This window comes from Trichoderma ghanense (genome assembly GCF_004382785.1).
Source record: "Trichoderma ghanense strain CCMA-1212 chromosome Unknown scaffold_8, whole genome shotgun sequence".
Lineage (NCBI taxonomy): Eukaryota > Fungi > Ascomycota > Sordariomycetes > Hypocreales > Hypocreaceae > Trichoderma > Trichoderma ghanense.
In genome coordinates this window covers 1166485-1190793 of record NW_027395671.1, presented here as the reverse complement: position 1 = coordinate 1190793, position 24309 = coordinate 1166485, and the positions used below count along the sequence as shown (strand labels likewise).

Genomic DNA, 24309 nt, shown 5'->3' with positions numbered 1-24309 from the left:
GCAGCATCTAGGCTTTGCCGCTCCGGCCGAATCACAAGGCAAACCAAAGAAAAGAGTAAAGAAGAAGAAAACATGCTCTGCGACATGGCAGTCTAGCCCTTGACCGAAATGACGATAATCATAATGATGAGAGCCACGACCAGCGTCAGCAGCGCCATGAGCTTCACATTCTTCCACCACATCTGCCTCTTCAGGCCCCGGCTGCGCACCCGAAAGTCGCGCGCGCTGCTCCCCAGCCTGTCCGTCTTGTCGACGAGCAGGTCGATCCTCTCGCCGCGCTCGAGCAGGCTCTCAATGTTCTTGGTCATGATGCCTCTAACATCGTCAATCTCGCGCTTCGCGTTGCCAATCGCGTCGTTCATGCCGCCGCTCGTCGTGCCAAACTCGACCATCAGGCTCCGCATCTCGGCGTTGAACGAGGCGGCGCCGTAGTTGGGCATGTCGGCGAAGTCGGTGTGCTCGGGGAACTTTTCAAAGAAGCGCTTGCGGATCTCGAGGAGGTAGCCGAACGGCACGCGGCGGCCCAGCGAGGCGTCGGCGATGACGAGGAACGTCAGGCCGCCGGCGGCCGGGTGGTCGGGGTGGTCAGAGGGCGCCTCGGCGACATAGTGGATCTGGTGCTGGCCGTGGGTATAGGTCAACTTCTGGGGGGTCGTGTGCTCGATCTTGGGCAGGATGAGGGAGGCGAGCGACGAGGTTTGTGACGAGGCGGAGGTGGTGCATTCGGAGAGGATCGTGGTCTTGTGGGCGATGCAGGAGCTGTGGTTTGTTAGCGGCCATCGACAACTGGAAGCCCGTACTGAAGGGGAAACGAAGGAAAATGGAAAAGGAGGCGCTCACTAGAGGAGAGGAGTCGCACTCGACGAGGACGCCATTGTGGCGGCAAACGCTGGACTTGTCAAGAAAGATGCTGTTTAGATCTCAGGTTCTGGTGTTTTGGTGACAAGGTAGAGGGCGAGAGAGGAGGGCATGTCACGGCGAGGCAGAAGGTTGTAAGAGTGCAAGAGTGTAAGAGCTGGGCGCAATCGAGGAACTGATGGCCGAAGCTAAGCTATGACGAAACAGCACCCACTGTTTGCCGCCTTGGCGGCAGCATCCGGCTCAATGCTAATCCGGGCTCCGGCCAGCTTCCGTGAATCGCCTCCAAAAAAGTTTTGTAAAATTCTGGGTATGGCTGGCCATCGTGTAAGATAGAGAGGGTACAGGGCGTGGCAATATTCCATCTTTTTCTCACTTCTTTCTCATATACCCCTTTCATACGTTGTTTATATTTCAGAAAATTTCTTTTGGCGGCTGGTACCAAGCCAGTTCGTTGCTCTCTTCTTGTCACGACAGTATCATGATACTTGCCGCCGGTCTGCCGTCATGAGAGCCCTGGCCCCAACCGGCGCCTTCAGAGGCCAGCTCGGAGCGGCATGTCTGCGTCTGCGCCATCTCTCGACCTCGTCTCCCCTCTCACGGCTTCCTCCCAAGGCCACTCGCAGCAAGCCAAAGCCCGTTAAATATACATCAATCGCCAAAAAACTGGAAAGAAAACTCGAGGAAACAAAGCTCGCGTCTCACTCTCGAGTTGATTCGGTAAGCTCACTCATTCGATGCCATGACGAGAACTCATCTCACAGATGCATCCAGGTTAGCCAGGGCCATGATCCGAATGCCAGGTTACGGCTCGACCATGGCCGGTACAGCGGACGGCACAAGATCTTCCGCTCGACTGTCCTTGCTCGCTTCCAGGGTGTGCTCAGCCGCCTCGGGGCAGCGCAGTTCGGCGTCACTCTGGGCGAGGATGAACTGAGTCGGCATGCGGCGCTCTTCATGGATGCCATCGACCGTGCCTTTGCGTTGGCGGAAAAGGGCATCACCCGCCGAGACAGGAATCCTCTGTTCTGGAATCTGCGCGACGCCTTCATTAACAAGGACATCAAGGGCCTGAGCAAGGAGGTCCAATACTCATTCCAGTCGTTCATCGTTGGCCAGCGATTCTCCAAGAACATCGAGGAGAGCCACAAACGGCTTCTGGACTTTCGATTCCCGTACGAGTGGTTCCCTGCCACTCGGACGATGCAGCGCACGATCCATGTGCATGTCGGACCTACCAACTCTGGCAAGACCTACAACGCACTCAAGGCGCTTGAGAACTCCAAGTGCGGAATCTACGCCGGCCCTCTTCGACTGCTCGCCACGGAGGTCTACCAGCGCTTCAAGGCAAAGAACATCCCGTGTGCGCTCATCACGGGCGAGGAAGTACGGATCCCCGAGGACGCCGACCAGTACTTTTCAAGCTGCACCGTGGAGATGATTCCCCTCAACAGCCGCTTTGACGTCGCCGTCATCGATGAGATTCAGATGATTGCCGATCCCGATCGAGGAAACGCGTGGACGACCGCCGTCCTCGGGGTGCAGGCCAAGGAGGTTCACGTATGTGGCGAGGAGCGGGCTGTCAAGGTCATCAAGGCCATGTGCGCCAGCATCGGAGACAAGTGCGTCGTTCACCGATACGAGCGCCTGAGCCCTCTCAAGACGATGGACAAGGCGCTGGATGGGGACTACAGTAGCCTGCAGAAGGGAGATGCCATTGTGGCATTCAGCCGCCTCAGCCTTCATTCGCTGAAGCAGAGAATTGAAGAGAAGACTGGCAGGCGCTGCGCCATCATCTATGGCTCCTTGCCGCCAGAAGTCCGTGCCCAGCAGGCTGCCCTGTTCAACGACCCCAACAACGACTACGACTTTGTCGTCGCCAGTGATGCGATTGGCATGGGCTTGAACCTGGAAATTCGACGAGTGGTGCTCGAGTCGGTTACAAAGTTTGACGGCAGCCAGAACCGACTGCTGACATTCCCCGAGATCAAGCAAATCGGAGGCCGAGCGGGACGATACAGATCGGCGCAGAATCCTGATGGTTCAACAGACGAAACAGAAAAGGTTGGCCTGGTCACGACCATGGACAAGGCCGATCTGCGAAGCGTACAGCGGGCCTTTCAGAGGACTGTCGACGACATCGACGCAGCATGCATTCAGCCTCCGGCAGGCATCGTGGAGCGATTTGCCTCTTACTACCCGCCAGACACACCTTTATCCTACATCCTCAAGAAGATTCAAGAGACGGCAACGGTCAGCTCTCTGTACCGGATCGGCTTAGGATCCGATATTCTGGAGATTGCCGACATTATCCAGGACATTCCCCTCACCATTCACGACAGAATGACCTTTTGTTACCTGCCCGTAGCGCTCCGGGCGGAGAGAGCCGTGGAGGTGCTCAGAGCCCTCGCACGAATCGTTGCCACCAACGGCAAGGGCGATCTCCTCGACATTGAGGAGATACCGCTCGAGTTCCTCGACATCAACTTTGAAGACTTTGCGGGCACCGGGCAGCAGTACCTGTCCAAGCTGGAGTCGCTGCACGTCGCCGTGAACCAGTACGTGTGGCTGTCGTACCGGTACGCGGGCGTCTTCCGCAGCCAGGCGCTGGCCTTCCACGTGCGGACGCTGGTGGAGGAGAAGCTGATGGAGACACTGGAGCGCCTGAACTTTAGCGACGAGCAGCTGGAGCACAAGCGCAAGAGCAAGCGGCTGATGGCCAAGTCTCGGAATGCCAACCGGACGGCGATGGGCGAGGAGCGTGCGGAGGAGGCGGAGAGGCTTCCTGACGAAGACCTGGTTGTGGATGAGGTGATTGAGGACGGGAAGCAGGAGCTCCCTGTTGCGTCGTGAGCATCTCGTCTCGATGCATAGTCGTGGGACTGGGTATTTTCTGACATGTTTTCGCATGATTGGTCATTGGCTGGGTGCATGTAGACATGGGATGATGACGGACTGCATCTCATGCAAGAGATGGCATATGGCATATATTGTTTCGCTTGGAAAGAGAGGACCAGAGTCGAAACTGGCTTGGATGCATTGTACGATTATGGGTGTTGGAAAAGAATAGCTGTAAGACTAGAGAGGACAGCGTGGACACAGTTCACTGAGGAGCAAACGGCGTTCTGGGCGGGAAAGCTAACATGAAGATGGCGCAATGAACAGTTGATAGACGGACTGCGTCCTGGCTAGTGCCTTGCCAATTGTATTCAATGTGAAGAATTCAGGATGCCTGTCGGTGAGCGTGGAGAGCACAACTTTACCTCGGGCAAGTATCACGATGGACGATGAGGTACCGTTGCGTCCCGAGAATTGGTGTGTGTGTGTGACACATAAGGTACCTAGCTGCTCAAAACATACACGGCCCATGACGTCTAGAAAATGACGATTCGGCTTCGCAAGTGTTCCAAACGACTTCAGTTAGAGAATAATTAGAGATGTTCTATCTGGAAATGCAATGGAACACATGTGCCAAAGCTGCAGTGAGCAAACATGCCTCGTCGTTTGACGCCACTCTCTCGACACTTGCATTCACCCGGCCACTCGATTCTCTCCCCGTTCAATAGGGTGAACCCAATTGAAAGCTGCATGCACATTCATGTGAGCTCAATATACTACCTAGTGCCTTATTCCGCCGTTCAAATCCAGTAACTATATGCAGACAGAGGCAGCGTTGATCTCGAGCTCAATCGCTTCACAAACATCTACCCTAGAGATGCATACATACCTCACTCATGCTCCCCATCCAACCAGACGAAGAAACCCAGAGAAAGACCGGGTAGCATCCCAGAATCCCAGCATCTCCGCAATCGGCAAACAAGAAGCCCTCTCCACCCTCCCGCATGGCCGCCCATTCAGCTGAGCATCGTGTCTCCCTGCAATCCTGGCAAACTCGTCACTTGTCACTCGTGCTCCTCCTCTCTGTCGGCTGCGCCCGCCTGGACCCGATTGGCCGATCCATGTCTCTGTCACAGTCTGCGTCTCTGAGCCCTGTCTCTTGGCCCTTGTCTTGCTTGACCCAGACTGGGCTGAAGCAGAAGCCGTCTTGTCTGGATGCAGTGCTGCCTGCCTCTTGGCCTGGCTTATCCCACAGAGTACTAATCACTCCGATTTTCTCAGAAGACAGCATCCTGTTCCTCTTGATGGATGCTTTGCTGTCTCGTCATTACAGGTAGAGTACCTTACCTTACAGTCATCTGTGCTACTGCTGCTATATCTGGACACTTCGTACCCGTGACTTACATCTGCCCATCTGGCGCCTTGTCTCGCCCTGCCACGGCACCGTCCAGAGGCTTCACACCAAGTACCGGTACCCGAAGCTGCCGGTACCTTACTTGTAGTAGGTCTTCATCGCTCCACCGCCTTCCCGTCTCTCATCACTCTTTTGCCTTAAGCCTCTTGCATCAATAAACTTCAGCAGCCATTCCTTCGCTCCCCCAACAAAAATCTCCAGCGTCTTCTTCTGATCTTCCAGATAACTTTCTTCTTCTATTTCTTCACGACTTTTCTCACACAATCATTGATTATCTCCTCCGGATCAATCCGTCTACTTTCTTCTTCTTTCTGGTTTTCTCTCCTCCTCCTCCTCCTCCTCCTGCTCCTCCCTCTCAGTCTCTCTTCTCATCGATTCATCGCCAACTCACGATAGTTGCATCGCTCTTCATCTCGAAAGCTGCAGTTCATCTCACGCCCTCGCCCTCTAAAGCTCTCCAGACCCCCCAACCCCCTTCGTCGCCACCATGGACGGCCCCAAGCGCAGCGTCGTCGTCGCCTCCTCACCATACACCTACCGCGCCCCCAGCCCGCCCGTCATCGGCGTGCCCGTCAAGAGCCGCGACGACTATAAGATCGTCCTCGAGCCCTTGCACCGCCGCGTCGACCCGAACCTGATCTCCAGGGAGAACCTCGCCATCATCACCGGCAACAGGAAGCAGGTCTCCGTCGACAACACTTGGCTGTGGAAGTACGAGCACCGCAGGGAGGCCCAGCGTATCCTCGACTACCTCTACCTGGGCCCTACCAGCGTCGTTCGCGACCACGACTTTCTGCGCCGCGAGGCCATTACCATGATTGTCGTCGTTCGCGACGCTCGGGCTCCCATGGCGCTCGGCAGCCTGGACAAGGCAGCGGCAACACTGGGCATTTCTGCCTGTTACATCGACATCGACCCCAGTCACATACTGGCCGCCTTTTACAAAATCGTTTCCGTCATCAACAGCCACCTGCTATCCAACCATGCTTCCAAAATGGAGGTGGCAGACGGCTCTCATGGACTGGTGGGCAAGGTTCTGGTCGTTTGTGATTCGGGCACTGAGCGCGGCCCTCCCCTCGTGGCGGCATATATCATGGCCGTTTTCGGGCAGGACCTGATGACGGCGCTTCAGTTTGTCAACATCCAGCGCTTCTGCTGCAATTTCACCGAGGAGCACAAGCGAGCATTATTGACGTGGGATGGACTGCTCAAGGCTGGCGCCTTCGTGGCTATGCATTCTGCTCACGACGACATGTTTCCTTTCCCCGACGATGCTGCTTACTACAAGACCAGCACCAAGCGCGCCATAGACGATATGATGGAGGAGGATGATGTGAAGATGGGATATGACCCCCCTGCTGACGGCGAGCGCTTCCAAGGTCGCGAAAGTTTTGTCCCCTTTCAGGAAGTCAATTATTGACGAGATAGAGGTTCACGTATTCCATGAAGAGGCACAGTGGTAGAAGAAAGGGGCAATTCACGTAAGCATGAGCATGAGCATAATGAGGTCGTTGGCATACACCACCATGGGCGTTTTACGGAAAAAAGAGGGTTATGATTCTAGATACCAATCTGCTGCACACTTGGCTGTCCGAATTCGTTAGAGAGCATGTTTTGATGGCAGAAAGCACTGTAATTGCACGATGCTTTTTACATAAGAAAGACTTGAGGGCGAACAAGGATGACGAAGAAAGGGTATTGAATGTCGAGACTAAGGTACAGCATGAACAAGGGAAAGGCGTCCGCAAGGTTAATTTTTCTTGAAAAAAAGGATTGTGCATGGATGGATTGTGTTTGTTACTCGCTGAACATGTGGTTACTTTAACGATGAACTTGCTTGTCCTTGATGCTTTCGTCTCTGCTGTGTCTCATGACGACTGTGACTTCTTTCGTCTGAATGCCTGACTGACCCTTTGATCAACTGTAGAAACATAATGGAAAAGTGTGCTCTATCTCGCATTCTCTATGTTCTCTAGCCAGGTAATGCCGTCTCTGTCTCACGTCCTTCATCTAGACTAAAGGGATTCCTTCGATCTCGTCCTTGATCTCCCCTCGCCCCTTATTTCCTTCCATCCCGTCTCCCAACCCCCTATTCAACCTCAACATACATCACCGCATATATCCTCACAAACCAATCCCATTCTTCTTTCCAAACCTTCACGCACCCATCTCAGCAAAACCCTACCATCAAATGAAACGAGAAAACCAGAAATCCAGAAAACCAGAAAACCACAACAACAACAACGCGAAATGGCCGCCAGCCTGCCACCTGGCACGACCGCCAGTCCAGTCACCACCAACCCTCACCCCATCCGCCAGCTGGCCAAAAAAAAAAAAACTCGACGCGTCTTCCACCGAGTTTTCGTCCGATCTCTGGTTGTTGTTGTTGTTTTCGTTCTTCTTCTTTCCGCGAGGTTCATCTGGTTGCCCTGTTCCTCCCACGCACAACTTTCCGACTTTCGAAAACACCAACGTCCATCACCACCACCACCACCCCCTAGCTACCTCATTCTTCTGCCAACTTGCAACCTCAAACCCCTTTTCTTTCATCACATATCCTATTGTTACCCAATCTCTTCTGTCTGATCGTCATCACCGTTTGTTTTACTCTCTCAGAGTATCCCCGTCGCCCGTTTGTGCACGTGGGTGACCTCTCTCCTCTACCGACTTCGGTACTGCTCAGATCGCCAGCAGTCCTCCTGAGAGCGAGGAGACTTTGCCCAAGCACCATTCACTTTGTATCCACCGCAGTATCTGCTCCCACGTCTGGCTCATCGACCCTCAATTTCACAGGTACGTGCCCTCCACTCCCTCTTCCAACAAATGCTAAGCAGCCAGCTCACAGATTTCATCGTTTCACCTGAGGCCTCAGCCCATCTGAACAAACCCATCAGCCCGTTTCGTGGCAGTCATCGTCCCTCGCCTGAGAGGGACAGTCGCCATGCCGTACGACGACACCCCAGACGTCGTCTTCAATCCGCAAGATGAGACTCTGCCTGATGCATCCGACTTCTTCGCAGAGCTCAGCTTGGTGCTGCGCTACTACGACTTGCCTCATGGCGATCCACGCTTCGACCAAGTCCCCGGCCAGCAGGTCAATGACCCCATGCAAATCGACGGTAAGTGACCTGTGATGTCCCTTTCATCCTTCATCACAGTCCCAGCTAACGACTCTGCAGACACCGAACCTGCTGATGCTGGCTTCCTGGCCCAGAGCCACCGGGCCCGCGTTGCTCATCTCCCCCAGCCGGCCCAAGACCAGCAGCCTACTCATCCTCAGGAAGAGGAAGCAGCCGACTTTGGAGCCGCGGAGTTTGAGATTCCCTCCCTGTTTCCAAATTGGTCTGAGCGAGACATCGCAGAGGTGCTCCTGACTCCCGAGGCGTTCTACTGGTGGAAGTCTCAGGACGCTCTGGCTGAGCAAGGTCTGCTTCCCGATATTCCCCAGATCTACCCGGCTGGACACCCCAACAATCGTCCTACCGAGTCCTTTGCAACGGACGGAAGATTCATCGAGTGGGAGGACCTCCACTTGGGTGTCCGCTGGCTTCTTCTTCTCCGCCTCAGCGAGCAGCACACGTTTGCCTCCACCATTGTGACGCAGCTCAAGCTCTCCAACCATCAGGTCCACGACTTCGTTACCAGCTACGTCAACCACTGCGATCAGTGGAATGCCTTCGAAAAGACCGTCATAGAGAGATCCAAAGGTCTTGACGCTTGGAATGAGGAGGGAGAGAGAGCGCTCCTCAACTGGCTTCACGAGAAGCGCCCCCTTCTGCCCTACGACAGCCTCACCGACGAGGATGTTCAGCTGGGCATTCGCTTCCTCTACGAACGCTGCATTGGGGATGATGGCGTCGACTTGGTGGCGTGGTTCGAGGAGAAAGACAAGAAAGACTTTGCTCACATCAAGATTGAGCTCCCCATCATGAGAGACTGCATGGACCACAGACTTCTCCGACGAGCTGCCGCCGCAAAGATCCTCTCCCTCCAGAAGATTGAGGACGCCGTCAAAGAGCTCGGAAAAGAGAAGCGTCGCAGAGTCCAGTTTGCCGAGATGGACGACTCCGTGAGGAGCGATGCCTTTCTTGGAAGGCGTCAGGGCCGCGTGCCTTGGGAAGGCAATCTTGGGCAGAACGACGTCGAAATGTCCGAAGAGGCGCAGACTGTCATGGACACCATCTCGAGCGACCTGCGCAGTGGCGAGCCGATGCCAATGCCCATCCCGCCCTACCAAAGACAGCAAAAAGCAGAGGAGGCGCAGCGCGCACTGAGGCGCGTCGTCCCAGAGCTGCAGCCCTATTCAGCCCCAGGAGGACTGGCCAAGACCCAGTGGGAGGTTGACAATGGATATCCCAATGGATTTGTGAGTTTTGTTCTGCTGCCCGATGATGAGAATCTCGGTCGACTAACGCAATATTTCCTCTGCAGGATTGGGACTACACCCCTCTTCATTGGGGCCAAGATGCCGAAGACATGGAGACCTATCCTCTCCCCGAGGAACTGGTGAAGCCGCGGCCTTCTCGTGTGGCCGTTCTCCGAGATACTCTTACCCAGAGACAAGAAGCTTACGCTGCTGCTGCTTCGTCCTCTGCTCAGTCGTCTGCCGACGACTCCACGGGCCAAGAGGCCCAAAGGTATGAACAATCTTCCTCCACACCATCTAGTGCTGCACTGCTTCACAATAACGCGCCAAGGTCTCGGATCGGAACTGCTCGAGAACGCTTTATGACAAGCAATGACAGAGGGGAACTGATGGTTGGCATCGTGTCGGACATCTCTTCGGCGGCTGGCCAAGACCCCCAGAACCCTGGTTATGCCACACAGCTCGCCGAAGAAGGATTTCCCGGCCAACTAGAGCCGCAGATAGGAGCAGTGGAAGGAGAACCCGTATCAAGTCTTCCAGATCTGGATCCCGCAGAAGACCTTGAGCCTGGCGACGACGTCGTCGTGCCGAATCAACGAAGCAGGAGAACACGCCGGCCCAGTGCCCGTGTCCTCGAGTCTTTGCAACTCGCCTTGGAACTGGAACAGAATGCTGAAACAACCTCCCAAAAGCCCAAAGCAAGGAAACAAGGCCGCGCGCCAAGGAAAGGACAGCAAGGAGCCCAAGACGAAGGCCCCCAAAGCGCAGAAAGCGCCGAAGACTCCCCAGAAAACATCGGCATCGCAGACTTCGTCCGAGTTGCCTCCGTCGCCGAAGGCGGGCCCGAGCCAGCCCAAGAAGTCGGCGTCGTCCAAGCAGAAGCGGCAACAACAGGAGCCGCAGCACCAACAGCGCCAATAGTTGTGCCTCGCATGCGAGCGCGAGGCAGCTTGGTTCGGCCGAGAGCCACCGCACGGGTAAGTACCTTGATTGTGTTGTTATAAGCAGACAGTTGCATGTCCCACAGAATTAACCTTGCTATAGACTGCGCCGTCGCTGCCAACTGTGGATGAAGATGAAATCTCAACAGCAACAAATGACGGACAGCCTCAGCCGGCTGTGGAAGAACCGAGCTCATCCGGATCGGGGGTTCCGGCTGCCCCTGATCCTCACCGGATCTCAGCCGCAAAACGACGATCGCAGAGAATATTTGGCATCTCCAGGACCCAGGAGCTCAACTCGTGTCCGCCCCCTGTTTTTGAAACCTACTCTGCTTGGACTGCGGAAGAAGCCCAGTTTGCTGTCGAAGCTATCCAAGCCTCATATGCCCTCACGGCAGATCGAATCAATCCGGAGTTGCTAGTTGACTCGCAGAACCAGATGGACGAAGACACTATCAAGGCAACTATCACCTCTATGGAAGCCCAACATACGTGTATCGAGTCCACAAGCCGATCAGAGAATGGGCCGGCGGCCCAGAGAGCCGAGTTCGCCGGTGTTACTGACATGGCGACTTTTGCAATCCATGCTGCCGAGGCTGGTTTCGCATTCGAAGAGGAGGTGGTCATGCAGCACTTTGAGAACGCATCTGGATCGGAACAGCCGCAGCCACAGCCTGAAGTGTAACGGCCATCCTCCTTGCCTGTTCTTTTTCCCATGACATTTGACACAAAAAAAAGGGAAAAAAAAAAAAAATTTCTTTCTCATTTGTTCATTTCCTTCCTGTTTCTTGTCTTTTTCTTTCTTCTTTTGTCGTTTTTCTCTTCCAGATCACATCGGACGCATTCTGGACTCGCCCTTGGAAAGGGACTGTATCGACGAGGAAAGTTGCAAATCTGAATGTTTCGCAAGTTCATTCTGGAGGCGAACAGGGGCGACTATCTGGCTGGACATATCGAGCTGATGATGCTTTTGATGATCCTGGGGGGGATTGGCTTTGGTATGTCTTGGCAAACTCGGATCTGCTTTGGCAGTGTCGACATCTTGTTTCGTATGGAAGGATGGCTTCGTTTCGATTTGGCAGGCTCATGTATAAATGTTTCCGCAACAAGCACCTGTCTGCTTTTCTATGTTGCGAAGGGGGCCGCACAGGACCCGGATTGTTTGTTAGAGTTGATTGTACGGATACGACAGGGGATTCATGGACTCAATAAAAGCTTTGCTGCTCTGCAAAGAATCGTAGTCACTGTTCGACCGTAGCCTGGTGACTGTTGAGCTTGCGTTCCAGCCATTACTGAAGTGACTCTTCTGTCGTGAGCAAGCAGCAGCAGTGCAGTAGCCGTTAAGGTCTCACAGAGTCCAAGGATCTGTGCCGAAGAGCAGCAAAGGGTGTGCTGTCAAGGAAAAGCGCAGATTGTGATGCGTCTATCCCGGCGTCCACATGAGCTGTAGCAACTGCACGTGCCTCGCCTTCCTGCCTCGCCTTCCTGCCTCGCGAGTAGGGAAATTGGTCTCTTCAGCCTCGTCCACGGGTGGAAGCATTCACCGCCCTCGGACTCTTCCCTTTTTTTTTTGCCTTCCTTCCTCATCTTTGACAGCCTTCTTCCTCCTACTTCATTTCTGGCTTCTTCTTTCTCCTCCTTCTCCTCTTCCTCTCCCTCCGACCTCCTTCTCACGTCGCGATTGCAAAGTGAGCTTCACATATTTGCGTCACGGCTGAGCCAAGCAAGTTTGCAGCTATCCATTCCGTCTCTCGATAGACCGGTTCAGTCCATCAGTCTCGCGGAAATTGCCCTCTACGCTGAGGTTCACTATAGACGGCTTCAGGGCCTTCGCGGCACACATCCACTCAAATACCGCCCATCTACTCCAAGATCTGTTTAGTGAAACCCTACTGTTGTTGCTCACTTTCTAATTCGCGCAGATGGATGAAGCTGTTGCCTCTCCTCCTGCGCGCGGGGGAGACACCGCCACGAAGCCCCTAGAGATTGTTTTACCAGAAAGACCCAAAGATACAGCCGAGGAGTCTTATGAGAACTCACGACTCACGATCGACACAGAAGACTCCGAGCATGTTGAGCCTGAAGCTGGCAGCCACGATGTCGATCAGTCAGACGAGATGTCTCGCGCACAAAAAGCACCCGTAGCGAAGAAGAGAAAACAGGACCTGGCTTTTGAGGATTGGTTGCAAAAGAACCAGCGGGAAATCACCACGGCGTCTCAGGAAGATCTCAATCGTCACCTGGACAAGATATCGGTGGCACGGCTCGTCAAAGTCGGCATTGACCAGAAGATCATCGCAAGCCCTCGCGAGTACCAAGTGGAATTGTACGAGCGGGCAAAACAGGAGAACACCATTGTAGTTCTTGATACAGGTGTGCACGCTCGTTCCTTGCAGACTCTCCCTTTGTGATGGCGGCTGACATGATGGCCTGTATACAGGTTCTGGCAAAACGTTGATCGCTGCTCTTCTCATGCGACATATTCTCCAGAAGGAATTGCAGTATCGTGCCGACGGAAACAAGCATCAGTATGGCTTTTTCCTCGTGGAAAAGGTTGCCTTGTGCTTCCAGCAGCACGCCGTTCTGACATGTAACCTCGAGTTCCCAATCGGCAAGTTCTACGGGGAAATGACTGGCATCGTCCGAACACAAGAGTATTGGGATAAGCAGTTTGTGGAGCACATGGCCTTCGTGTGCACCGCGCAGATCTTGCTTGACCTGCTCGCTTGTGGTTTCATCTCCATGAGCCAGATTAACCTGATTGTCTTTGACGAGGCGCACCACGCAAAGAAGAGCCATCCTTATGCCCGTATCATCAAAGATCACTATCTCCGCGCCGGAACCGAGCGTCCTCGTATACTTGGTATGACGGCATCACCAGTCGACGCCTTGACAAGGGATGTTCGGTATGCTGCCGCTGAACTGGAGAGCATGCTGTGCAGCAAGATTGCCACCATCACAGACGACGCCATGATAGCAAGCCAGGCGCATCGTCACCAGGTCGAGGTCAAAGAGTTCTATGACAGGCTAGAAGACCCCGAAAACTCGAAGACGCGGCTATGGGGCATTATTTCACAGCATGTTCGCGGCAATCCACAATTCAGGGGACATCTAGAGTTTGCAGCCAACGCATCCTCAACCTTGGGGACGTGGTGCGCCGACCGTTACTGGAAGCTTCTCACTACGGATGCTGAGATGATCAAGTTGGAGGCAAGAACTGGGCGTGATAGCTTCGACGTCGATATTACCGCTGGCGATAAGGCGATGGCGGCTGTGCGTCGAGCGAGGGAGGAGATTCGGGACTACAACCTCGGACCTATCATGAGCGGTTCCCCAGAACTATCATCTAAGGTCAGACTGCTGTACGAAGTCCTCGAGGATGCTTTCTGTAAGCGCCAAACAAAGAGATGCATTGTATTTGTGCAAGCAAGATCGACCGCCTTCGTCCTAGCAGATCTGTTTCAGCAGCCGGGGATGCTGATTCCAGGAATGATCGCTGGATACATGGTAAGCCTCATTCAATTCACCCTTTCACTCAGGCAGTCGACTCATCTTGCTACTAGATCGGTTCTCAATCGACATCCTCGAGCGCTGCGTACATGTCCTACAGGGAACAGGTAGTGTCCCTACAAAGGTTTCGATACGGTGAGACAAACTGTTTGTTTGCCACATCCGTCGCGGAAGAGGGAATCGACGTGCCCGAGTGCGATGTCATCGTCAGGTTTGATCTCTACTCGTCTGCAATTCAATACATCCAGTCCAAGGGCCGAGCGCGGCAGAAATCGTCTCTTTACATCAGTATGATGGAAGAAGGAAATCTGGATCATATGCGCAAACTCAGGCGTGCAGTCAGGGATGCTCATGCGCTGCGGCAATTCTGCTCCGCTCTGCCCGAGGACCGAAAGGTTCAGGATTTCATCATAAGCCCCGAGCTTCTGGTTGCTCACGAGCAAGCCACCCAGAAAACCTTTGCCATCGCAGAGACGGGTGCTCAGCTCACGTTCGTCACGAGCTTGGATGTGTTGGCCAAGTTTGCCTCGTCCTTCCCGAACGAGGCTGAAGACGGAATCATGCCGTTGGAGTACATTGTCAACACTGTTGGCAAAAAGTTCATTGCTCGAGTGGTCCTACCGGAGGGATCGCCCATCAAGACGATCACCGGAGAAGCCCAGAAAAGCAAGCAGTTGGCACGATGCTCGGCTGCATTTGAAGCCTGTGTGCGTCTCATCCAGAAGAAATACATCAATGGAAACTTGCAACCCGCATTCGCCAAGAAACTTCCGGAGATGCGCAACGCAAGACTGGCCCTCTCATCAGACAAGAAGTCTGAATACGAAATGCGAATCAAACCGGACTTTTGGTCCTCATGCCTTGGCCCAGAGCCTCCAACTCGTCTGTATCAGACCGTCATCGCCCTCGACCAGCCAGTTGCTCTTGGGAGAGCATCTAGACCCCTGATACTTCTCACCAGCAAGCCATTGCCTGATATACCAAGCGCCCCCCTGTACTTCGGCGGCGGCAGGACATCCAACGTGCGTCTTTCAAATTCACAGAGTCCATTCGAAGTCCTGCCTGACCAGACAGAGGCTCTCGCGAGTTTTACGCTAAGGCTATTCGCCGACGTTTTCAGCAAGGAGTATGAGGCCAAGTCGCATGAGATTCCATATTTCATTGCCCCTGGCTTGCCAAGCGGTGACGGAGTAGTTGAAATAGACTGGGAAGCTGTGCATTTTGTCCATGAGAACGAGCGCCTTGAGTGGAAAGACGCGCCCGAGGAATTTTTCAAGGACAAACTGGCTGTAGATCCGTGGGACGGATCTCGAAAATATATCTTGCATGGTATTAATGCCAATATGAAGCCGTCTGATCCAACACCAGAGGGCGTCCCCCAGCCAAAGAGTTTAGCATACAAACGAGTTGAGCACACCATCAAGGAATACAGCAACAGCCTCTCTTTCAACTCCAGAAAGAGAATAAATTGGTCAGATGACCAGCCAGTCGTCAATGCGGAGCTTCTTCCCATACGCCGAAACTTCCTAGACGAATTCTTTGTAGATGACGAGGGTGATGGCACTTGCTACATCATCCTCGAGCCGCTTCGTGTGTCGCCAGTAAGTAGAAGCAGTTCCCGGTTCGAGTTGCGCACCGCATGAAGAGTCTGACCTTTCCCCAGATTCCTATAGATGCTGTTGCCACGGCGTTGGTCCTGCCTGTAGTAATGTACCGAGTCGACTCGGCCTTGATCGCCCAGGAAGCATGTTCGCTCGTCGGCCTGACTATTAGGTCCGATCTTGCCCTTGAGGCGGTGACAAAGGACAGCTTCAATACCGAAGAGCACGGCGAACATCAAGTCGATTTCCAGCCCGGAATGGGTAGGAACTACGAACGCCTCGAGTTTCTCGGAGACACATTCCTCAAGATGGCCACGAGTATTTCTGTCTTTACTCTCTTTCCCACTGCTGACGAGTTTGAGTATCACGTCACCCGTATGGTTATGCTGTGCAACCAAAACCTATTCAAACATGCCGTTGAGAAGGGCATACCCGCCTACATCCGCACCAAGGCATTTGACCGCCGGACGTGGTATCCGAGCAACATGACGCTGAAGAGAGGTAAAGCCGCCAAGACGGAATCGAAGCACTGCCTGTCGCACAAATCGATTGCGGATGTCTGCGAGGCGCTCATAGGCGCGGCTTATATGTCGGGCCCGACGCGGGATATGGACATGGCGGTGAAAGCAGTTGCGGCCATGGTCTGCTCGATCAACCACACGATGACCGGTTACAAAGATTACTTTGCAACGTTTACAGCTCCGAAGTGGTACAGCCAGAAGGCAACCGCGGCGCAGCGCCTCACCGTGGACAAGGTGGCCGAAATCACGGGCTACCGCTTCAAGGCGGCACCGCTCGCTCGCAGCGCCTTTCGACACCCCTCTTACGTGTTTGAAAACAATATCCGAGACTACCAGCGGCTCGAGTTTCTGGGAGACGGAGTCTTAGACATGGCCATCGTGGACTTTTTGTTCAAGAGATTTCCGGAAGCGGACCCAAAGTGGCTCACGGAACACAAGACGGCCATGGTGTCGAACCAGTTCCTCGGCTGTCTCTGCGTCAAACTCGGCCTTCACAAGCATATCCTGGTGGCCACATCTTCTCTACTCGGCGACATTGCGCGGTACGCAGCCCAGCTCGAGCAAGCTGAGGAAATGGCTCGGCAAAGATCACACGGCGACGGTGCAGAAACTGCTCTCTCTGAAGGCTCTCAAGCTGAAGCAGAATCTATCCCCCAGGATTTCTGGGTCGAGGTGCCACAGCCGCCAAAGGTTCTGGCCGACGTTGTTGAAGCTCTGGTGGGGGCCATGTTTGTTGACTCGGAGTATTCCTTCTCTGTGGTACTGGACTTTTTTACCAAGTTTATTCAACCATACTTTGAAGACATGACGCTCTATTCGTCATTTGCCTCGAACCACCCGGTCACAACGCTGGCACACAAGATGGATGCCGACTTCTGTTGCACCCAGTGGAAGCTTCATGTGGCCAGCGTGCCGGCGCCCGTAGAGACGGGCATCGCGGTGGTGTCGGTCAGCGAGGCCCTCTGCGCGCTCATGATTCACGGCAAGGTGATTGCCCATGCAACCTCTTCAAAGAGCGGCACTGAAGCCAAAGTGGCGGCTGCAAAGCTAGCGCTGGAGAAGCTCGCACTTATCCAAGGCGTGGACCAGTTTAGAAGAGAGATGGAGTGCGATTGTGGCAGCTCAGCAGCTGCCCCAAACTAGGTCGGGGCCGTCAAACACCCAAGAGCATTGGGCCACTTTCAGGGGCCAGATATCAAGATGGGTATGACGAGGTCTAGCTGCGTTGTCACATGGTACAGGGCGATACAACAGGGTTTCTTTTCTCCCCTCTCTCGTCCTCCCTCCATGCAACTGAACCTCAGCTCGCCGCAGCAATTGCAGTCTCTACTGGAAATGGCGATTGTAACACTCTCTGCGTCGACACAGAGTCCACTTGGATCGTCGACATACAAGCAACCCTGGGCGGGATTGGTTCGGTGGATCTTCGTATCCCGGTGGGTTTACGAGCCAGGAACAGAGCTGACGAGATCTATCGAACGGGGTCAATGGGTTAGCTCAGGTACTAGCCGGAGAGGGGGAGAGGGGGTGTGCGGGCAAGGGTGGTTGTTTTTTGGGGGGAAGACTGGAAGAACATGACGTGACGTCTTGTTCTGGTGGACGGAGGGTGCCGGATGGACCTGGTCGTCTCCTCTCTTTTTATTTGACCCAGCGATTCGGAGCGACTTCGATTGTCAGGGACTTCCCTTGTTCGCGATGAAGGATCGGGGCGGGGGTTCAGCAGATAACGCAATTCTTTTGCTCATGTATTCGAGTCAGCTACCAAGCTATGCAATCTTTAGCAAATCTCTTACCCTTCCTTTTGGCGCTGTGTCTGTGATCAATTTCGACTTGGCACCACGTGGACACCAAGTAAATACATGTAAGACAAGAGCTGAAGTGTCCACGACTCAGTTACTTGTAGTCCATGTAGGCCATCAACCTGTCAAAAAAGCCACCTCGATAGCATTCTCTTTTGTCTCTCGTAGTTTTCATTACACGATATTCCATACCTACCTACTCAGGTAGTAGAGCAATGATATGGGAGATTGAATGATTGGGTTAGAGGACTTTGTTGAGAGTATGTAAATGGATAAAAGATGGCTGGCAGAAATCGCCCATCATACTCCTATGCTACCTTATCCGTCAAGCCGCGAAACAAGATACCGCCTCGGTGCCTTCCAATATCCCCCCAAATGTCACAGACCAAACGCCTCTGACTTCCAGCTGATGCAATCAAAAGATACAAAAGAACAACTCCCCCATGGCGTAGATGCAGGCACGAGAAGAAGAAAAAAAAGAAAAAAGACAAAAGGAAAGAGAGAGATACTTCTGCACCACCTGCCTTGAGTCCCCCAAACTTGAAAACCTCCTCATTCTGTAACCGTAATTCCCAGCGCCGTGGCCTCCATGCCGCTGTTCTCCTTGCTGTGGAATTTGCTGCCCTTTCGAGCATCGAGCATCCTTCTCCTCTTGATATCCTTGCGTAACTTGACAATCGTCTTCTCGTCGACGTGTTGCCCGCCCTCCAAAGATGCAGTGCCTTTCATAAGGCTGGAGATGAGCTCGAGCGCCCTCTCTTCGGGGAGCTCGTCGGTGCGTGCTGGAGTCTCGGTATCGGAGTCGGAGTCGTAGTCGTAGCCCAGAGCCCGCAATCGTTCGCGCTGGGTCAACGGCCTTGAGGGGCATGGTCGCAGTTTCTGAAGGGCCAACGGCATCCCCACGACAGATGCCTCGTCATCGCCCATTTCGGACGCATCCGTCTGACTCATGGGCATGTCTGGCCACTTGGGGGTCGAGAGATGATCCGGGTCGTTGAATAGCCCCGGCAGACTCTTGCCATTGTCGCCAAACCCCTCGTCCCTGAACAAAAGAGCCTCGCCGTCACGGCTAGTGCCTAACTGCTTGTCGCGGAAGGAATCGACGTCCGAGTCGGAGATGCTGGTGGCGGCATAGCTGCTTACGCTGAGGCCTCGATGACTTGGAGAAAGTGGATTGCGGATGGGTTGTTCGTCCACGGGGGTTGCGGGAGAGATGAAGATGGATTCGCCGCAGGATTCATCTTCCTTGCCAGTGAAATCGGGGGCGATACAGCTAACGCTTCCTCTAGATGGAAGATTGCGAGACGAGCCACCACCGAATGACATGTTATTGAAGAGCGAGGTGGTGGGTATGTCAATGTCAATAGATGTATCGGCAGTACAAACACTGCGACTGCCAGGAAACTGATGACTGGAGTAATCGGAATGAGCAAACGAAGATACGGATCCACGCTTGCCAAATGTCCGCACGGAAGGCTGCCTGTCTGTATTCTCCAGCTGAAGATTGCCCGTACTGCCAAAGGTGAATGAAGGCGCGTACTCCGAGGGTGACGACGCAGCGTCATCCCAATGCGGCACAGTCGGTTGAAGATACTCGCCCGCGTACCTGTTGAATCGGCTCCAGTCGTTCTCAACTCTGTGCCGAAAGCTGTGCAGTTGGTTCGGCGAAGTCGGCGTCTTGCAGCGCTGCTGATATAGTTGCCTAGATCGGTCCCAGAGAGGCGGCAAAAGAGACTGGTTCAGAGTTTCCCGTGCTGAACGAACCGAACCTGGCGCAGGCGATGCAAGAATTCTGCTACTAGGCAAGCTGTATTGTCGAGGCTTGTAGCGAGGAATGCCGGGCGGCGAGGCAGAAAGGTCTGAGGGGAATGAGCTGTCCTCATCTCGCATGTAACGGCCGTCTGCCGTCCTTGGAGCCTGCGGGGGTTTGGATGCCGGGCTACCAGTCACGGAAATCTGTCCGTAGGAGCTCTTCGACTGAAGACGGTAGTTATAGACATCATGGCCGCTTAAGTCTCTTGCCCTGTCAAAACTTTCGACAGCAGGGCTTAGCCTTCCCCTTGACCTCGGCCGACGACCCAGTGAGGCTTGTCTGGAGCCAGGACGATCAGTGGGCTCGGATTTGGGAGAAAAACTGCCCACATAGCAATCAGGGATGGCCGGCACAGCGTAGACTTGCCTGGAGTAGCTGCCCGTAGGAGCACTGCCCGGTGAGCCATGTAGAAGCGTCGACCCGGCCACGGCAGGCTGGATATTTCTGTCGGCGACATCTTCGCCATAGTCACGAGATCCGGATGCTTGGACTCTTGACCTGAAGTCATACGGCTTGAGCTCTCCTTGAGCATCTAGGATGTCGATGAAGGCCGATGAACGTCGGCGTGGCAGAGAGAAGTTCGGTGTCAGAGGGGTGAGCCGGTCCTCCGCACCACGACTGCGAGGCCGTTCATAGTCGTCGTACTTGGGAATGTTGCTCAAAGATAGGCCGGCTTTAGAACTGCTGGTAGTGTGACCAATAACCTTGAGTTGCGATAGGGATATTGCCCTCTCGGAACCTTTCGAGTTTGCCCTCGGTGATTCATCGCTAATACCCACGAGCCGAGGCTTGAGCAACCTCTGCGATGGGTCTGGTGTTCTCGTTCCGTTTTCACGACTGGCCAAGACGCCTATAAGCAGTGTGAGAAGCCTGCAAACGAAGCCTCCAAAGTGAAGCAGCTGCTGGCGAAGACAAACCTCGAGCATTTGGGGAGATGGCCTGGCTCTTCTGCGAAGACGTTGTGTCAACAGCAGGTCGTTTGCTTATGAAGTCGAGAAAACCCATGATGACGACAGCCTAGCATGGGCAGCTCGGGCCATATGGCAAAAGGAGGATGAAACTCGTCCTGGATTCCCCGTAAGAATCGATGATGTGCTGCTGCCGCCCCTCTGCGCCAAGTGTTGAAGTGAACGATTCGGCCCAGGATGCCGTATGTAAAGTGAGTGTCGGCCACGATAGGGTGTAGTAGGTAAAAAATCAGGGTCTCGCGACGTACAAGCAAAGAAATAGAGAAAGGCAACGTGGAGGGTAACAGACGATATCAGAGAAGAGAGAAAGGATGGAAACGCAAGAGAAGAGACGGGAGCCAAGGCCGCCTAAAGATATTCGGGAGACTAGCAGGTCAGCATCTGGACCCCGAGTAAGGTACATGTAGATACAGTACTCGTAAAGGCACAGATTGAGCTCTGCACGCAGCACCCCACGGGCGTGTGCGGTAGGGGCGTGTGCTGGGGGCTGTCTGTGTCGTCCGCACTCCGTCCAGCAACAACAAGCAGAGTACAGAGTTGCACAGAGCCGCGATGCCAGCAGCTGCAGCTTGGAGGAGGCCACACGGCTCCTCTGGCTGCTGTGGATGGCCGCCATTGACCCCTCAAACCTGGCTGGTGATGCCACAGAGAAGGCCGACGGGCTGTCCTTGCAGAGACTGAGGTGTTTGTTCGCCAAAGTAAACCGTATTTGTCCGTAGCTTTGGGGTCGGGTCGTTGCTCGGGGTCACGCGGCGAGAAAGAGAGCTCAACATTCTGCCGCCGCCAGCTGTGAGCAAACCTCTGCACCGCTGCGTCATGGCCGGAGGCAGTGGGACCATTGAGAAGCGGGACACGGCCCTGGGTGCACGTAGTTTGTACGAGTACAGACCACTCGGGAGCGCAGCAGCACTGGTGCACGCACGTACACACCCGTTGCAGAGCCCAATCTTTGGTCATGTTGCCCCCGGCACAAAGCAGCGGTTCAAGACGCCGGTCATTGAACGCCAGCAGCCCGCACTACCAGCTGGTAGGCGCAACTCCAGACCCCATCCCGATTGCGGGAGGCTGACAGATTGCGTGCGAAACTCGTGGTTCGCACGCATTCAAACAGAGCAGAGCTCGAGTCCAGGAGATTTGCTGCTAGCCGAGATCAGCAGTGATGCGACACGCAAGGCTGGGCCGAGAGAAACGAGGCAGCTTACAGGTGAAGGAAAAGAGGCAGACAGGGGTCTTCGATATGGCCAAGGGGCGTTTGGTGAGATGGAGCCGAGGCGAGAAACAATGGACAAGGTTGGCCTGATGATGAGGGAACATCAATTGATCTCGGGACGATTTGATGGCCACCTCCAGTCAGGGGTTTGGGCGAGATGAGCGTTAAGAGGTAGGTACCTACTGTAGTAGCGTGCGTCTGGCAGTGGAGTACATGCAGGTACAGGCAGGCACAAGGGTCGTTCGTGGGCTCTGCAGGCACTAACAGCAGATGGGCCAGTGGATGTCGGCGCCTTACGAGCCCCGGAGCCTCAGCTGGCCGGTGGCATCGGGGTACGTGATTGTACCTTGGGAAGGGGAGTGAAGGTGCCAGGTGAGGTGAGGCGCCCATCATCAGGTGGACGGAGAGCGCAAGGGCAATCCCTGCAAGTAATATTGGGTACGAGATGAGACGGCGATGCTTCTTTCGAGTCTTTCTGCAAGAGATGAGTTTCCAGTGCAGTACCGTAATACTACAGGTACTAGAGGTCGGGTACCTTATGGAGTTGCCATGAATTGACGGCTCCATTGCTCGTGTCTGGGGCCACCTCGCTCGATCGTCAACAGATCCAACACATGACTCGAGTCTCTGCATACAGTAAGACTGTCCGTCCAGCTGCATAGGTAGACTCAAGTAGGAAAATGATGTTCATGCAAGTTGATTGTGATCCTTGTCTTCAGGGGATCGCGAGGCTCAATGTTCTTCAGGTCGACGCAGCTGTCAGCCAAGGGTCATCAGCGATCCAGTGCCCTGGAAGCGCCCTACGAGCCAAAAGCTGGGGCATCTTAGGGCTCTCGTCAGTGGGGTACGGCGATCCAATCCCACCGAAGCGCCCGGCTAAGCTGCCAGAAGAGCGAGCTCGAGCTCCATCATTGATTGCCCCTGATCCACCATCCACATGTCCGTGGTCTCAGCACAAACATCAACTTCACCACCAACCTGACTACATCGTCACTGCTCCCTTTTCTCTTCTTTCCGGGAATCCCGTCTGTGGCTCCTCTGGACAAGTGACAATGACAAAGCTTGGCAGGTCAGCTCACGTCGGTTCCCCCTTTGGCCATGGCGATGCCGACGATTGCTTGTTTCGGTGGATGGCTTGACGGCGGTTTGCACCCCAAGTTTGCCCATCCCAAGACGAGAGCCGCACAGAAATATGTGATGCTTGTGTGAACTAATAGTGTGCTTGGTGTACTAAGATGTGAGCAATCGATCCACCTGTCGGCCGACATTCTCAAAGGCGGACATCCGCCGATGACGACGCAGCTTCCACTCAAATCGGTTCCCAGATCGCACAATCTGTTTTTCCACCCCGTACAGTGTTCCCTTGGTATCACGGGGACACCATCTTCGCATGCTTGTCCGACGTGACAACCGACTGCTAGCCGTGATAATGCAACTTTCACTTCTGAGTCTGTTTGTTGGGCACCGGACGGCAAAAGGGAGCGATGCGGCCGATCTGGACTTCCGCTTGGTGAAGTCGACGCGCGTTCCGAGAGGCAGTCAGCAGCGGTGTGCCTTCATGGAATCGATGAAGGCGCACGGCTCCGTCTATGTGCCCAATCAATGCCATCGTTATAAATGGCACACCGAGGATGAAGAAGAGTTATCCGTCTTGTCTTTCTGTGTTCAGGTGAGGCTTGCCTGACCGACCGCTCTGGCTCTGCAATTACCGAAGCTTGTCAGTTACAGGTGACATAGCTATTAAAGGAGACAGCTCAAGTTCATAGGGGATGATGGTGCCAAGAAAACAGCCCGGGGACATACGCGGAGACTTGGATACCAGCCTTGAGCCCTTCCGGACGTCATGAAAGGTCATATCGAGCCAACGACAAGATGTCGACTGACGATCCTTCACACTGAGACCCCGAATGTCTCACGGGCACGAAGCAGCCAAGCATTCTATACCAGCGAAAATATCAACAGTACAGACTGCAGGCCCTGCATGTACTCTTGGCCAAAGCCTTACAAACGACCCTGAAATAGAGCACCAAGCAGCTTTATTCGGTCTAACTAGATGTTTCTCTCACCATGTGCACTCTCTCGGCATCGAATAGCATACCGTTGATCCCAACCGTATTTGCCAGATTCCTACAGCACATACGAAGTGCCAAGTGCAGCAGGGGTTCATCAGCTTCCGAGTACTTAATGCCTCGCGTTAGTTCGCGAAGGACTGCCATCTCAGACCCCAGTTATAGGAGCCGTTGCATTTCGCTAAATCGGTGCCGAGATCCAGCGTCGGTCACTGCGAACCTATATTTGATGCGATTACCTATGTGACCAAGCCACCCTGAGCCGGGATCAATGCCACGATCACAATTGTCTCCGGACGAGCCTTGAGATCGAGCTGAGCATCAGGTGTCAACTGTTGGCCAATCTTGCAACAAGTTTGCTTCCAGCAGAGGCTGCTATGCATTATCCCCCGAAGTTCTGT

The 24309-nt window shown here is 54.2% G+C and overlaps 8 protein-coding genes across 8 annotated transcripts; 5 read left to right on the top strand and 3 right to left on the bottom strand.

Annotated features, from left to right (window-relative positions):
• Positions 1–92: 92 nt before the first annotated feature.
• On the bottom strand, positions 93–875 carry CCMA1212_007014 (Vesicle-associated membrane protein 714; the record flags this gene model as incomplete). Its single annotated transcript, XM_073704196.1, has 2 exons — positions 93–759; positions 841–875. The coding sequence occupies 2 exons, from the start codon at positions 873–875 to the stop codon at positions 93–95; spliced, it is 702 nt and encodes a 233-aa protein (XP_073557407.1).
• Positions 876–1365: 490 nt separating this feature from the next.
• On the top strand, positions 1366–3711 carry CCMA1212_007013 (ATP-dependent RNA helicase suv3; the record flags this gene model as incomplete). Its single annotated transcript, XM_073704195.1, has 1 exon — positions 1366–3711. The coding sequence occupies one exon, from the start codon at positions 1366–1368 to the stop codon at positions 3709–3711; it is 2346 nt and encodes a 781-aa protein (XP_073557402.1).
• Positions 3712–5597: 1886 nt separating this feature from the next.
• On the top strand, positions 5598–6530 carry CCMA1212_007012 (uncharacterized protein; the record flags this gene model as incomplete). The annotated part of the gene is made up of 1 exon (XM_073704194.1): positions 5598–6530. One exon carries the CDS (start codon positions 5598–5600, stop codon positions 6528–6530), a length of 933 nt encoding a protein of 310 aa, XP_073557401.1.
• A 1521-nt stretch (positions 6531–8051) lies between these two features.
• Positions 8052–11102, top strand: CCMA1212_007011 (uncharacterized protein; the record flags this gene model as incomplete). Its single annotated transcript, XM_073704193.1, has 4 exons — positions 8052–8229; positions 8290–9476; positions 9542–10453; positions 10521–11102. The coding sequence occupies 4 exons, from the start codon at positions 8052–8054 to the stop codon at positions 11100–11102; spliced, it is 2859 nt and encodes a 952-aa protein (XP_073557404.1).
• Positions 11103–12339: 1237 nt separating this feature from the next.
• CCMA1212_007010 (Dicer-like protein 1) lies at positions 12340–17192 on the top strand (the record flags this gene model as incomplete). Its single annotated transcript, XM_073704192.1, has 4 exons — positions 12340–12790; positions 12858–13924; positions 13981–15528; positions 15591–17192. 4 exons carry the CDS (start codon positions 12340–12342, stop codon positions 17190–17192), a joined length of 4668 nt encoding a protein of 1555 aa, XP_073557403.1.
• A 1208-nt stretch (positions 17193–18400) lies between these two features.
• On the bottom strand, positions 18401–20666 carry CCMA1212_007009 (uncharacterized protein; the record flags this gene model as incomplete). The annotated part of the gene is made up of 2 exons (XM_073704191.1): positions 18401–20511; positions 20579–20666. 2 exons carry the CDS (start codon positions 20664–20666, stop codon positions 18401–18403), a joined length of 2199 nt encoding a protein of 732 aa, XP_073557627.1.
• Positions 20667–21252: 586 nt separating this feature from the next.
• Positions 21253–21447, bottom strand: CCMA1212_007008 (uncharacterized protein; the record flags this gene model as incomplete). Its single annotated transcript, XM_073704190.1, has 1 exon — positions 21253–21447. The coding sequence occupies one exon, from the start codon at positions 21445–21447 to the stop codon at positions 21253–21255; it is 195 nt and encodes a 64-aa protein (XP_073557628.1).
• CCMA1212_007007 (uncharacterized protein) lies at positions 21446–22000 on the top strand (the record flags this gene model as incomplete). Its single annotated transcript, XM_073704189.1, has 1 exon — positions 21446–22000. One exon carries the CDS (start codon positions 21446–21448, stop codon positions 21998–22000), a length of 555 nt encoding a protein of 184 aa, XP_073557622.1.
• Between the last annotated feature and the right edge of the window lie 2309 nt (positions 22001–24309).